At 39.2% G+C, this 14,089-nt stretch overlaps 2 protein-coding genes across 8 annotated transcripts in view; one reads left to right on the top strand and one right to left on the bottom strand.

The window, feature by feature from the left end:
• The first annotated feature begins 84 nt into the window (after nucleotides 1–84).
• PRPF38A (pre-mRNA processing factor 38A) lies at nucleotides 85–4,730 on the top strand. Its single transcript, XM_048946918.1, has 10 exons — nucleotides 85–290; nucleotides 358–517; nucleotides 1,027–1,148; nucleotides 1,627–1,712; nucleotides 1,882–1,992; nucleotides 2,712–2,824; nucleotides 3,328–3,354; nucleotides 3,432–3,529; nucleotides 3,843–3,891; nucleotides 4,140–4,730. The coding sequence occupies exons 1-10, from the start codon at nucleotides 161–163 to the stop codon at nucleotides 4,180–4,182; spliced, it is 939 nt and encodes a 312-aa protein (XP_048802875.1). The 5' UTR covers nucleotides 85–160; the 3' UTR covers nucleotides 4,183–4,730.
• Nucleotides 3,566–14,089, bottom strand: part of TUT4 (terminal uridylyl transferase 4) — a 44,234-nt gene continuing 33,710 nt past the window's right edge. For 3 of the 7 annotated variants that reach the window (XM_048946905.1, XM_048946902.1, XM_048946906.1), the window contains exons 26-31: nucleotides 12,557–12,717; nucleotides 11,525–11,622; nucleotides 9,784–10,309; nucleotides 6,948–7,121; nucleotides 5,878–5,965; nucleotides 4,802–4,953 (exon numbers count right to left, since the gene is read on the bottom strand). In XM_048946905.1, the coding sequence (XP_048802862.1) occupies nucleotides 4,917–4,953; nucleotides 5,878–5,965; nucleotides 6,948–7,121; nucleotides 9,784–10,309; nucleotides 11,525–11,622; nucleotides 12,557–12,717 (1,084 nt within the window). In that variant the 3' untranslated portion in view covers nucleotides 4,802–4,916. Of the gene's footprint in view, nucleotides 3,586–4,190; nucleotides 4,954–5,872; nucleotides 5,966–6,411; nucleotides 7,122–9,783; nucleotides 10,310–11,524; nucleotides 11,623–12,556; nucleotides 12,718–14,089 lie in introns of those variants that run through there. The other 4 variants (XM_048946904.1, XM_048946901.1, XM_048946907.1 and 1 more) reach the window with 4 other exon arrangements.

The following is a 14,089-nucleotide window of genomic DNA, read 5'->3' as shown; positions in this document are numbered from 1 at the left end:
GTGCCGCCATATTTGAATCTGGAAGGGGTACCGGAAGTGATGCTCTGCCCGAAAAGAACGTGGCGGGGTGGGGGACAGGAAGCGGAAGTTGTTACTGTTCCTGGCGGAAGTGGGGTGAGTGTGTTTGCTGCCGTACGGAGGGGAGCCGGGGGCGGCCGCCATGGCGAACCGTACGGTAAAAGATGCGCACAGCATCCACGGCACCAACCCGCAGTACCTCGTGGAGAAGATCATTCGTACCCGTATTTACGAGTCCAAGTATTGGAAAGAGGAATGCTTCGGCCTCACGGGTATGGCGGGCTGGGTCGGGCGGGGAGTTCGAGGGGAGGCCGGCACTGATGGCTGTTCATCTCGCAGCCGAGCTGGTGGTGGACAAGGCCATGGAGCTGAAGTACGTGGGGGGCGTCTATGGCGGGAACATCAAGCCCACGCCTTTCTTGTGCCTGACGCTGAAGATGCTTCAGATCCAGCCCGAGAAGGACATCATTGTGGAGTTCATAAAAAATGAGGACTTCAAGTAAGTCTGTAGCACATTTCCTTGCCTTGAGCTCTTTTGCTTGTCGAAATGTGGATGTCCCGAACTGCCAGGGAAGCTCCAGGGCAGGGTTCAGCTTCCTGTACACAAACCTCTGTAAATGTGCTCTTCTTGCTAAAGCCTGGCCTTATTCTTGCTTTCCGGAGGCTTGTTCCTCTTGTTGCTGGGCTGCTGAAAACATTCGCCTTTATGGCTTATGTTCTCTGCAGTAACACAGCCTGAAGTACTGGGAGTGAGGTGCATTAACAGAGCCATAATCACCTACTTTCTCTAAAGTGTTTCTTTAATCTTCTGGGAGTGATAATGCAGCTCTGCACATATAAACAACCTGTACTGGGATGCTGCACGTGCTTGAGTATTTGAAGGAGAAGATCCATACAGACACTCTTTATTGTAGGGTACTGTTTTTCTCATAAAATTCTGGGAATGATTTTTCTTTAAACTGCTGACTGTGCAGAAAGCTCAGATATGTGCAATGGTTTACTTTCCAGGTATGTCCGAATGCTTGGTGCATTGTACATGAGATTGACAGGCACAGCTATTGACTGCTACAAGTATCTTGAACCACTGTACAACGACTATCGAAAAATAAAAAGTCAGAACAGAAATGGGGGTAAGCAACCTGATGTGGTTATGGTTTCTCAGTGCATTAGTGGCCTCTTTAACAGGTGTTTCTTTTAGAAAAAATATTCTCTTTTAATAATGCATAAGTTAAAAAATGGAACTCAACTATCCTTTTGAAACACCGCTTTTACTATCTTATCCTTGTGATATCATGTTGTGAGTCTTGAACAAATAAGAACTGCCTTTCTTATTTTGCTTTCCCCAAGTGCTGGCGTTTTCTGTTGACACTGAAACTCAACTCCATATATATCAAAGAAACATACTACTGGAGTGAGTTTAGGCACTGGGCATCTGCTATTCTTAGCTGTGCTGCAGTTTCTCCTTTCTATGAGACAGGCCTAAGGATTTCCTTCACCATTAAGAAAAATTTTAAAGCTATTGTTTGTGCAGCTCCTTCAGCGAAGTCCCAAGTATCTCATTTGTATAGTATTGACCATGTATTTAAGATGCTATTTTTTTCCCTCTAGAATTTGAACTGATGCATGTGGATGAGTTTATCGATGAACTGCTCCACGAGGAACGTGTGTGCGATATAATTCTGCCTCGATTGCAGGTTTGGAGAAACAAATGGTCTTAACTGCATCATATTCAGTAGTTGTATCAGCTACTGGCATAGCACAGTAGTTGAATGAAGCTATGATTAAGAATCTTTGGGCATGTCAGATGCTTCTTTGGTGCTTATGTTATATATAGCCCAAGAATAAAGTTGTAATTTCTCCTAGAAACGATATGTTCTGGAAGAAGCTGAGCAACTTGAACCTCGTGTTAGTGCTCTGGAAGAAGATATGGATGATGTAGAATCTAGTGAGGAGGAAGAAGAGGAAGATGAAAAGGTTAGTGACATGTTATAGAGGAAAAGGTAAAGCTAGTGCTGGAACTGCCACAAACTGTGTGGGTTTGTGAGAAATATTGGAGAGATCTCAGCTGTTTGCAACTCTCAGCTCCTCCCTTAATGGATTTTCACATAAGCTGCCTGTGAGAACGCTTTAGATCCTGAAGCAGCTCTGAAGTGTTGTCTGTCAGGCTTTCCTGCCTGCTGAAAATCACAGCTCTGAATCTCTTTTGTGCTACTTAAACATGTTTTAGATAAATTATTTTATCTATCTATTATTTTACATAGCCAATAAGTAAAGATGGTGAAGGTTATGATGACAACTGTAGTCAAATCTGCTGTGCTATTTAAGAATCAACAGTATGAAAGCAGCCATTTTAATTTCCAGTTACCAAATTTGGGCAGTATCACTCATACAGGAATATGAAATATTTGAAGAATACAAGGCTTGATTTCTGTTGACCCTGAAACTCAGTTCCATATATATCAAAGAAACATACTGCTGAAGTGAGTTTATGCACTGGGCATCTGCTATTCTTAGCTGTGCTGCAGTTTCTCTTTTCTACGAGATAGGCCTAAGGATTTCCTTCATCATTAAGGAAAATGTTATTGGATGGCTTATTTCCTCTTTTTTCACTTAGATTTATCATTCGGAATTCCTTGTTATAAATAAAACCTCGATGAAAGACTTACAGAACCTTTTTCCCCCGCTGTTCCCAGCTGGAGCGAGTACCGTCTCCTGATCACCGCAGAAGAGGCTACAGAGACCTTGACAAACCTCGCAGATCTCCAGCTATACGATACAGGCGGAGCCGAAGCAGGTCTCCACGAAGGTGAGACGTGGCTCCTTTTCAGCAATATTTTTACCTGTTGTGCTGCGGGGGGCTGCAGTGAAGCACGAAGGAGAAGATGACAATTTAGGCCCACAATCTCTTACACTTTCCACGTTCTTTAGCCACTTCCTAAAGTAAGGAGCAGTGCAGTCACAGTTGACATCTGACTGTTTCCCTTGATCTTCAGTAACTGTTGAACTTGTTGGCCACTGTTAGCTAAATCTGATAATAGAATGAAGATGCTTGTTTCCATGTAAGCTGAAGTTTTGAGAGAAAATCCAGTTACTGTTCCTCCTGGTAGCAAGCCAGAAAAGAATCATCACTTAACCCTTCTGCTCAATGCATGGGCCAGACCAAAGCATGTACTGCCCTTTGTGCATCAAGCCCATCAACTGCTACTGTAGGCTATAGGAGAGTGTAGGGTGCAGTTGCTAGAGTGTATAGGGAATGAAACTGGTGTTTCTGTTATTAATTTTAATGCTGCTTTTCTCCCTCAATTACAGGCGAAGCCGCTCTCCAAAGAGAAGAAGGTAATCTTTTATTCTGTTACTTTATGTTAAAACGTATGTTTGTAGCACGGCTGTCTTAAAAGCTTCTTTCCTCTCAGTCCATCACCACGCCGGGAGAGGCATCGCAGCAAAAGCCCACGACGGCACCGGAGCAGATCCAGGGAGAGGCGCCACAGATCAAGATCTAAATCTCCAGGTATTTCTGTAGTTTTTAAATTAAGCTGGCTTTTTTTTTTAACCAGACGACATCTACTGAAAGAAAAATCAGTGTCATAGCATCAAAAGGTAGTTTACATGCTTAATCTGGTTTATAAAGTGGTTAATTATATGAAAGTGTTGAGAACTGCTCCAATACTCACAAAATTGCCCGGATACACTTTTCAGATACTTGGCAGGAGGTTAATTTGAATGCCTAATTAGCTAGAACAATTAGAAGCAGATTGCAAGAGCAAAAGAAAAAAGACCTCCAGGGTCTATGGAAGTAACTTTGGTTTTTTTCTGCCTTACAGGACATCATCGTAGTCACAGACACAGAAGTCATTCCAAATCACCTGAAAGGTATTATTTTGTGGCACATTTCTTAAGGATGGGTGTTTGGTTGTAAGAGCTCGTGCTTGTCACTGAATCTTGGGGATTGAAGGTCTTCTTACTATGTAGTAAATGAAGTATTTGATATGGTACTTCATTCAGTGTTTTCTAGTTACACTATCCACACCTGGCTGTGTAAAACACCACTTATTGCTGTAATTCATGTTGTTTGTTTAAAACAGTTACTAGAACTGACACATAACTGTTCTCTCTTTCAGATCTAAGAAAAGTCACAAGAAGAGTCGTCGAGGGAATGAATAATGAACTAATTTCAGCACACAGTTCAGTCTAATACTGTCCTATTTGCTTTATGGGACGGCTGAATATGCACTGGCTGCTTTAGCAGTCATTTTTAATCCTTTTCCTCTTGTACACGTGTTGTTTTTGTGGAGGGTTTTTTGTTGTTTTTTTTTAGTTAAAGCTGAAGTTGCTTTTACTTTCTAATCCTTACGATAAAATCTGAAGGTAGTTTATAAATTGTTTTTCTTGAGGCCTGTAAAAAAACAGTGAAGAGCAATAAAATAGGGTTTTGTCTTTGAAGGCTCTTTCCTGTTTCTTTTGTAATCTTTCACTGGGACTTCTAATTGAAACTGGCTTTATTCTCAAAGCTTTGTTCTGACTAACATGCTGCGTTCCATTGCTGAAGTGTGAATATGCGTAAGTCATCAACACTGAAGAACTACAAGCCTAAACTCTGTCAATAAGCCTCCGGTACAGGAAAGGAAGCAGCACCACCAAAATCTAGCATGGGTTTAAGTTAGCTTCCAATTTCATTAAGTAATCTCCAATATCTAGCCAGCACTTGTTCTTTTTTAAGGGATCTTCCTTAAGTCTAGTACTAGCCAGGATCAAAAGATTCAAGTAGAGTAAAATACCCCTTTTTGCCTGAAACATGTTGTTATTTAGTAAATTTAGGAACAGTAAACCACTACTTTGAAGACAGATCGCTTATGGCCTACCTGTGACTGGGAAGAAAATGACACGTTAGCTCAGCTCTAGCATCTCTTAACGGAGTTAGCATTCGGCAACACCCTGTTTTTCAAATTAAGAATATCCAAAGTTCTTAGTCAAAACACAATTCTCACCTTAGTACATTTAATATAATTAATATCACAGGAATGGAGTTGTATTTAACTCATTTTCTGCTCTACCTTAGACTGACAGTTTTGTCTCTTGAACACTGCATACATAAAATTTGGATTCTGCCACAATATCTTGATACCAACCACTGGCTGTTGACACCACAGAAGGTAATATGCCAAACTAACTTCTTTAAGACTGTCTCAGAGTACAGCCTGTTTTGTCTAGATTTTCATACTCAGTGGAAAGGTTTTAAACAGAAAACAAAGTGTATGCTTAGATCAAGTACTGTACAAGATACTGCCCATGAACAATGTGACTCATTAAAGCAAGTCAACTTTCTCCTTTAAAATATCTCAAAGTTGCTTTTGTTACTGTACTTTAATTAAATATACAAACAGGGAAGAGGAAAAAGTCTTATATCCATTTTTTTTGCAGTTTTATTTTTCTTTTAAAAAGTTTTTTGGCACTACATAGTTCTGTAAAGAATAGAAGTGACAAATTTTTAAACACATGAAATCCCTTTCTAATTTTATTTTTTAGAACAATATATATAAAGTCTGAAGCAACCGAAGTATGAATACAGCTAATAGAAAATAAAGAACTTAATTTTAAAAATTCTCTCTCTTTACAGTTTATCAAGATAAAACAAAACACAGTTCCCCTTAAAAATAGGGTAATAAAATAGATGAAATTTGTATCACTTCATTTTGTGATACTAGTAAAAACTATAGTTCGTATCTATGTACAAATGATACAGTTTAAAAACAGTCTTAAATAATCTTGTATCTAAACATGTTGCATTACGATTTTAAATCAGAACCTGAATTTTTTCCTCCCCTCCCTCCACCCACCCACAATCCCATTAAACTTCACTTTTTCTGTTGAATGTAATTCAGATTCAAGTGTGGGTGTCCTTGAGACAGAAGCGAGAACCGCTGGTTACTCTGCATCAGTGGACCAGCTAAAAGAAAATGGATTACAATTACTTCAGCAAGTTAACATTTCTAATGGTGCTTGGCTATCTTAAATGTATTAATCTTACTTAGAAATAAAGTCATTTTCTAGATTGACACACGTGCTATCTGTACAGCTATCCCACTTGGTGGGACAATGCAGTATTATTTTAATGCTATGTGCAAAATTCCCTCAGAAAGTTTAATAGATGAATTTACTTCAATCTTAGCTCCTCAACAAGAATAACGTCACAATATTAAAATGAGGGTCTCACTTGGAAACCTCACTACAGCCAACAGAGAAGAAGATTTGGTGCCAGTATCTCTCATTTTATACAGCAACACAGGAATCACAGCTTCCAAGCAAAATTTGGGCATAGTTTTTCTCTTACTGGAGCCAAGGGTATTTTTCTTACTGTCTTTCCCAATCCTGGAAGATGCTGAACATCTTTACCTCACTAGCATTAGGAAGAGTTGAGATAAAGTCAGTCCTGAAGCTGATACAACTTTGATGACAGCACTGCTTTGATTGCAGCTGGACTACATAACCTCCAGTGGCTCCTTCCAACTTGAATTATTCTACAGTCTTGTAAGCTTTCATGTATGTAAAGGCATTCCACAAGCAATGTACAAAAGACAAATAAAATGAATCAGCACAAGATTTTCTTCCAGTTCTTAACAAACTCATGGGCAAATCATCTTAACCCTAGCAAAGCAGAGGTGGCTCTACAGCGAGACCAGCAGTAGAGGAAAAAGTCTGGAAGTGCAAGAGTGCAAGCTGATGCAGAGTTCAGAATTTGATTTAACCCCTTCCCTCCCCCAAAGATTTTAATCCATACAGAAAGCCAATAAGTGTGGATTTGACTCTTGAATTCATTATGGTTCGAGGGAGACTAGGCAAGTGAAACATGATTCCTTGGCTGGTAAAGCCTTGGAGACAGTAAAGAGACATGTTGCATGAGCTGTTGATTCACATACTAGTTCTAGTACCTTGAGGGTAGAAAGGTTTGTTCGGTGGATAGCTGGCATTTCCCTGCTGCATGTAGTTCTGAGGCATATTGTAAGGCCACGCTCCTCGGAGGAGAGGAAAATGGGTAGGGGTCCCATGGTCCCAAGGGACAGAAGGAGGGTTCATTTTACCAAACTGTCCTTGGAAACCCTGATCTATTTTTCAATTGAAAGGGAAAAGCACATTGCAAGTTGAAATAATTAAACAGTAAGTCACAAATACAATTGACATCTCAAATAACAGTTTGCAGGGCACTTAACGTGTCTAGTCCAATGTGCTACCATTTTATTTTTTGAGAGTACATCAATAAAAATTACCACCTAAATTACTTCAATATTCACTATGATAGAATTGATTGGTGGGGAAGACATATGATGAATCAGTACTTAGAATCAAGACCTACAATTTCACAATTCCACACAAAAATAAATCAGACTTTATGTCACTCATGACGAGAAATGCAAGTTCTGAACAACTTCACTAACATCTGAGCCCACACAGATCTTCACTATTGCTAATGTCAGACATGGAAAGTATTGTCCTGCAAGAAAGAACTCTCAGAAACTGTACACTGAAAATCCACTAATGCTTCTATGCTTAAGAAACTCAGTACATAGTTGGTCAAGAGACCAATTTAAAATTGATTTCTAGAGAGAAAGGTTAAAAACTTCTGAAATAAATACGAAAATTATGAGCTATTCCATTCACAAATCTAGTATTACTGCTGAATTAAGCATGAGAAATCAAGCATCCAAGGAGGCACGGCACACAACAGCTTATGCAAAATGCTGTATTACTTCTGTTCTTTTTGCTTGTAGCTTCCAGGTTTTTAAGACACAACAGTGCCCACTAATTTAAAAATGTAGACAATGTACATTTAAAAATAAATAAATACATTCAAGTAACAGGTGCTTTCTCAGTATCAGCTCCCTTTCAGCTTAGTCATAAAACTTTTAGACAGACTTTCATTAAACAGAAGTAAGCTACAGGTTTAAAAATAGTAATGAAGCACGGCTCTGCAGCAGGCATAAAAAAAGTTATGTGTGAAAACTTGTAACGATCCTACTTCTGATCAGATTGTCTACTGGAAAGAAAGCAAATCTGTTCCTTCTAACTCGAGTTCATGCAAGTCAAGACAAAGTTTTCCACGAACTTAGTATTCCCAAGTTGTCCCATGCAAGTATAAAGTAGGCTCCAAGGAAAGCAGGCAGCTCTTTTTTTACTATGGACCTATCCAGTGACGTCACCTAAAATACCACCTAAGCCATAAAGGAAACAAAGCTGATTAAAATACAAAAAGGAAAAACTCCAAGACTGAAAACTAGGAAAAGGTGTGCAGTAAGTTAGAAAATAGTTTGAGGGGGAAAAAGTACTGAGACTGCACGAGAAACCTGGGACAACAACTGTGAAGGCAAGATGATAGTAGAAGCAAATATAATCACAGAGTCACAGAATGGCGTGGGTTGGAAGGGACCTCAAGGATCACCAAGCCCCAACCCCCTGCTCAGGAAGGGCCACCAACATAATGAAACAGAGCAGAAGGAAACAGACTGAAGACAGAGACTGACTGGACTACATGATGAAAAATGGGACTACTTGAGGAAAGAGAATGAAGGAGAAACTAGGATTCAGCAGATAGCCTGCAAGAACACAGCTACTCAGGTGAGAATAGTCAGATTGGAAGAAGGTGCTTGAGGATAAGGGCTGGCTGGGCATGAAGGAAAGGGCAGATGAGCCTGGACAAATAATTAAGATCAGAAATGATGGAGATTCAGGGACAAAGCACACTGAAAATTCAGCACGTTTGTAGCAGCTCCTGTATCCTCAAGAATATCTTCTCCACAAAGCTTTAAATACAAAACCATGCAATCCCTGCACCTCAACAGATGCATTAAAAACTCACTGGTGGAGTATACCTCAGCCAACACTGTTAACTCAGATGAAAACCTACTGTTGCTGTCAATTATTCTGTTAGTGCAGAGAAAAGCTGTGCAAGAGATTCCCAATTCCAATTTCCACCCCTTGTGATGAACAACTGCCTCATCATGTTGTATTATGAAGATATATATATTTAAATATTGGAAGAGTTACACACTTAAATCAAAAGACATTACATGCAAGTTCAGGAGCTGCCATTTTTTATGTTGCTTAAAAAACTATATGGGCTCTGACTACTACATACTATAAAAAACTATATGGGCTCTAACTACTACATACTATTTTTCTCAGCCTCAAACATACAGATGTACTTGGCTTTGGTATGAGGCAAAAGGCTGTTGCCCAGTTGTTGCAGGTAAAACATTTATGATGTATTCTCAGAAAATAAGGTCAACAGTAAAGGAGTTAAATGAAGCAGAATAAACAATAGGAGAAAAGATTGTATAAAAACCATGTCATGCCTACGTTGCACTAAATACAAGAGGACAATGTGTCTGCCAGACTTTCAAATTCATAGCTGCAGTCTCAGCATTCATCTAATAATCTATACAGCATCATAAACAGAAACTGATTTTGTAAGCATGTTCACAGAAATAAACTTCAGACTCAAACAATTATTAGAACATTTCTCAGTTGAATGCATGTTTTCTCATGAGTTGCACAGCCATTACTGGCAAATAGGATCAACGATTAAAAGTTAACAAAGATCCAAGCTGCATAATTTTTCCCTACAAAAACATTAAGACAGTGAAGGTAATAACTTGGTTTCTTAAGCACTGTATTTTTAATGCAAAACAAATTGGAAGAGTTAGCTGTTTCTGTAGCATTTAACATTTGTACACAAAGTGTGAGAGGTTTGATACAACAGAGAAGAATTACCTGAATTCCCCACAGTGCCATTGTTCACCAGTGAGTTTGGAGTCACAGGATTGTGCCAGTGTCCCTCATGAGAAGTGCTGGGGATTCCCATGGGCCTGGCAGCAGGCTGTGCGAAGATGATACTGGGATCGTTCAAGCTTACACTGCTCTGGTTATTTGTGGTGCTGCTGCTGCCAGATCTCATAGAAAATGGAACATTTGTAGAATGAGGAGGGTTACCCGGTGCAGAGTGAATAACAGGCCCGTGAATAGGCCACGAAGTGTTGGGAAGCTGAATTTGGTGGTGATGGTGCATCTGAAGTAGTCCCAGGTTATGCAAGGTAGAATACTGACCTGGGGGAGATTGGGGAAAGTTAAACAAAGACAGCTGGACCTGATGGGGTGGCTGTGCACCCTGCTGTGGTTGTGGAACGTGCTTAGACTGGGATATTGGTTGTGGCTGAGTCTGGTTAATGGAGGCTGGCTGAGAGGAATTCTGTGTAAATTGTTGAGGTTGTGGAGAATAAGATGACTGATGCGAATCAGACTGGAGGGAAAAAAAAGTATGTGTTTCTGATTAGTCCATTAGCAATTTAATAGTGTTTTTCTTTAGTAAGTACACAATGCATTATTCTACTCGTTAAAAAAAATGCAGAGCACTCCCCAGCAATATCCCAACTACTAAGCCCAAGTTCCTGCTGGTTTAAACCTGCGCAGTTCAACTGACATTTGTTTTCCCCAGCAGATGATTTAGCCTGCTAACATGGCCCATCCCACCAAAAACATGATTCTGAGCAAATATTAACCACAAGCTCTTCATTAGACTTTTTACACATCTGTTTCTCATTTTTAATCAGTCTTTCCCAGCCTGCTTATTTGTAGCCCAGAGTCTCATTAAAGACTTAGCTTATTTCTAAATGGAGTAGTTCTTATTGCCACAGACACTTTAGCGATTTCAAAATAAGCTCTTATTATTTATTTAATTGTTATTTAATCTATTAAACAAGAAATTGAACTTTCTAGATCCTCCATATGCTGATATCAGGTCATTGCTGAAGGCACAGAAACAGTATTGCAGCATTTTCTGTAAAAACTTATTTTTTATTTCTGTCTGAACAAGAGGAAAATATTTCTCTTCTGTGACAGTGACTGAGCACTGGTTGCCCAGTGAGACTGTGAAATTTCTCCCTGGCAATATTCAAAAGCCATCTGGCCACAATCCTGGGTAACGTGCCCTAGGGAACCCCACTGTTCTGTTTGTTCTTCTAGCTCTTGCTGGCAGACTCTCCTGTTATCACATCTGAACCAAAGTATGATTTACTGTGCTTCCTGTCTGTTTCTTGCAGTCCCCTCTTAAACCAAAGAAAATCACAGTAGTCATAAACCCACGAGTACAGTATCTTAATGATAAGCTGAGTTTTACTTCTCTTAGTTACTCCAGAATATTGCCAGAAACAACCAAGCACAAGATTTCACAAGACACCCTAACCTGTATTTGACAGATACTGAATTTGACCTTTAAGAACTGTGAGTTCTCATATGAAATCTGACTATACGGTTTCCATATTGAAACATCATGAACAATCTCAAACAGACACTGCATTACAAATCACAGATGTAGTGTTACCTGGTTAGGTAGAGTGCAATGTTGTCATTCAGAGATCCACAATCTGCTAAACAAGTCTGGTCAAACTTATTCCTAGCACAGCCCAAGATTCCTGGCTTGCTAAAGCTACTTACTTTGCAGCCAATTGGAACTTACACATTCTGACGACTGTCTAGTGCGCAAGGGTCCTTCCACTTGCTGCTGGCTTACAGCCACTAGCTGTGAATTTACCATGCTTCGGACCAACTGGCTGCCTAATCAAAGAACAAAAAGTTAAACAAAAAGCACAAGGTTATGGGTTACAGAATAATGAACTTGGAACCAGGAATCAGTGATACTGTAAGCAATGTGTGACACAGCATAGGTAAATCACTTTAACTTCTGCCTTTAAGTGGAAAGCCTTCCATCTATTGGTAACAGCTGATAGTAATATTTACAGCAGCTGAAGTCAACATTTAATTCTGTGCAATACAAACCCTAGTATGAACAGGTAAGAAAGGCTACTTTACAGAGGTTTCCACACAATTGCTGTGAGCTGTGGGATTTCAAATGGCATTAGCAACAGCAAGAACTTTTTGGGCAAAGAGAGAAAAAAAGGAATAATGGAATACAGAAAGCAACAAAGTTCTCTCTAAAGTTCATTTATCATCTCTTTCCTTACTTTCTCAAGTGCTGTAGACCTGTTAGAGCCTAATTTAAATGGGTTTGCAATTAGATTATATAACAGCGATTCAACAGCTTCCTAATGTATTTACATGCTTTTAGAGTGTTACTTAAAACCACTCATTTCTTGTGAAAATACACTTACTTACCTCTCACACATGATGGAGGGTTAGCTAACATTTAACAAACACTTGGAAGAAGAAATGCATTCAATTATTAATTTGGTTACCACACTAAACGCACCCAGTGTGAGTGGAAGACAAATAAATGCAAGGCACTGAAGTACACTATACTTACTGCTAAGTACTCTTTTTTTTTAACCACCCATGCAAAGCCTGAATTTCAATAGATTCTACTGCCCTTGCAGAAAAAAACAGCACTTAGACTAAAAGGGGTTTATTTTGCAATCACTGAAACCATCAGTTGCAAAAAAATTGAAGATAATTACTAAGTCTGTATAGAAAGCTAGAAAGAATGGATCTCAGGACTTTAAAATGATATTAAGAACACAGAAGCTTTACTTACTTGGCACACTATTATTTCTCTGACGGGCTTGTTTGAATTCAGGACAATCTCTTCTAACATGACCCACATCTCCACAGATGAAACACCTCTTCTCTCTTGTTTCTCTATCATCTTCTTTCACTTCTTTTTCATCATCTTTCTCATTCTCTTTTTTCTTTAACCTAATTGGCAAGTTTTTATGAGCACAAATACAAAAACCACAGAGAAAAAAACTCTGTTATTACACTGGTATATGCAAAGGAAATGGTTACATAACCAACAGCTGTACCAGCATATAAATAATTTAGGAATACCAGAAAAGGAACTTTCAGAATCTAATCTGGTTAGTAACCTGTTTGTACAAACAACCAATTCAGAAACTCCCCAGTATCGTCCAGAAGCTACCTGACTACTGGTCCAGAACCGTACCCACACTTAAGCAGGCTCAGCCTGCCAATTAGTTTGGGAGTTAATTTTATGCAACAATCCAACTGAGTCAGAATACTGGAAAAACAAGTTAACTATATTTTGTAGGTAAAGGCTCCTTCTGACTGGACCTGGAGTACGTATTTATAAGAGTGTATTAGCACCCTGAACCTGCACAGGATGTGAAAGAGAGCACAGAAGCTCTTTCAAACATTCAGAACTAATGCAAAAACACTGGAGAACTATTAGTGATCAGGAACCAAGACAAGAAACAAGTCTTCTTCCACATGAAGTCCGTAGCATTATTTTGTGAGCTGTATGTACTATTCATGTGAGATTCCAGGTGGCTGCACTGTAGCAGCAGTTTCTGGGAGGAACAGATCACAACTCCTCCTGAGGTAGATAGAAGGAAAGAGGTGAAGCAATTCAATGTGCTAGTGTTTGTGAGGAAAGTATTACTGAGAGTCGCTGAAAGAAATGGTCAACCTGTGACTTTGGGGCCCAGCCCAGTTTCATGCATCTTGAAGTCTGCAGACTAAATAAATGCCTGTAATTAGTAAAGGACTTAGTAGCAAGAAAAGAAACAGAATTTTTGGAAGAATTATAGAATACATAATTGAACACAAGGACTATATGAAAAAGCTCAGACTTCAGTCTGTAACAATAAAATACTGACTTCTAAGGGCTTCCACAGATTGTAGGAGGAGTCAGACAACCTGCACTGGATGGCTCATGGAAAATGTAAAGTTGTAAAAATGCAAAGAGTGTGAATTATTTGTCAATCCTTGATGAACTTTCTTTGGAGACACCGACCTACCATGTAATAGGAATTCTTTTCTCCAAGAGTCTTGGAACCAATGACATAATTGCAATTGATGTACAGATATATGATTATTAAGTGGCTACACTAGCATGATATAACCTGCACCTAGATTTTAATAAATAAGATTTTAGCTGGCTTACAAAGGTATGTTACTATATAGAACAGTTTGAATTCAATACTGCCTTCCAAACATCACCAGTACACACATATCATAAATTGTACAATCAGGTGATATGGTCCACAACTGAAAGTTTACACTATAAAGGGTAACTGAGTGGTTTAAATTTTAAGATGAACATATTTAA

This window comes from Lagopus muta, chromosome 5 (genome assembly GCF_023343835.1).
Source record: "Lagopus muta isolate bLagMut1 chromosome 5, bLagMut1 primary, whole genome shotgun sequence".
Lineage (NCBI taxonomy): Eukaryota > Metazoa > Chordata > Aves > Galliformes > Phasianidae > Lagopus > Lagopus muta.
The sequence above is the reverse complement of the archived record's forward strand: the minus strand, read 5'-3'. Positions and strand labels throughout refer to the sequence as shown.

What these genes read in the sequence shown, in the direction of transcription:
- PRPF38A (XM_048946918.1), top strand. Translation starts at nt 161, where the DNA reads ATGGCGAACCGTACGGTAAAAGATGCGCACAGCATCCACGGCACCAAC. An exon ending in GGAATGCTTCGGCCTCACGG is followed by an intron (nt 291 to 357) that starts GTATGGCGGGCT and finishes TTCATCTCGCAG; the next exon opens with CCGAGCTGGTGGTGGACAAG. An exon ending in ATAAAAAATGAGGACTTCAA is followed by an intron (nt 518 to 1,026) that starts GTAAGTCTGTAG and finishes TTTACTTTCCAG; the next exon opens with GTATGTCCGAATGCTTGGTG.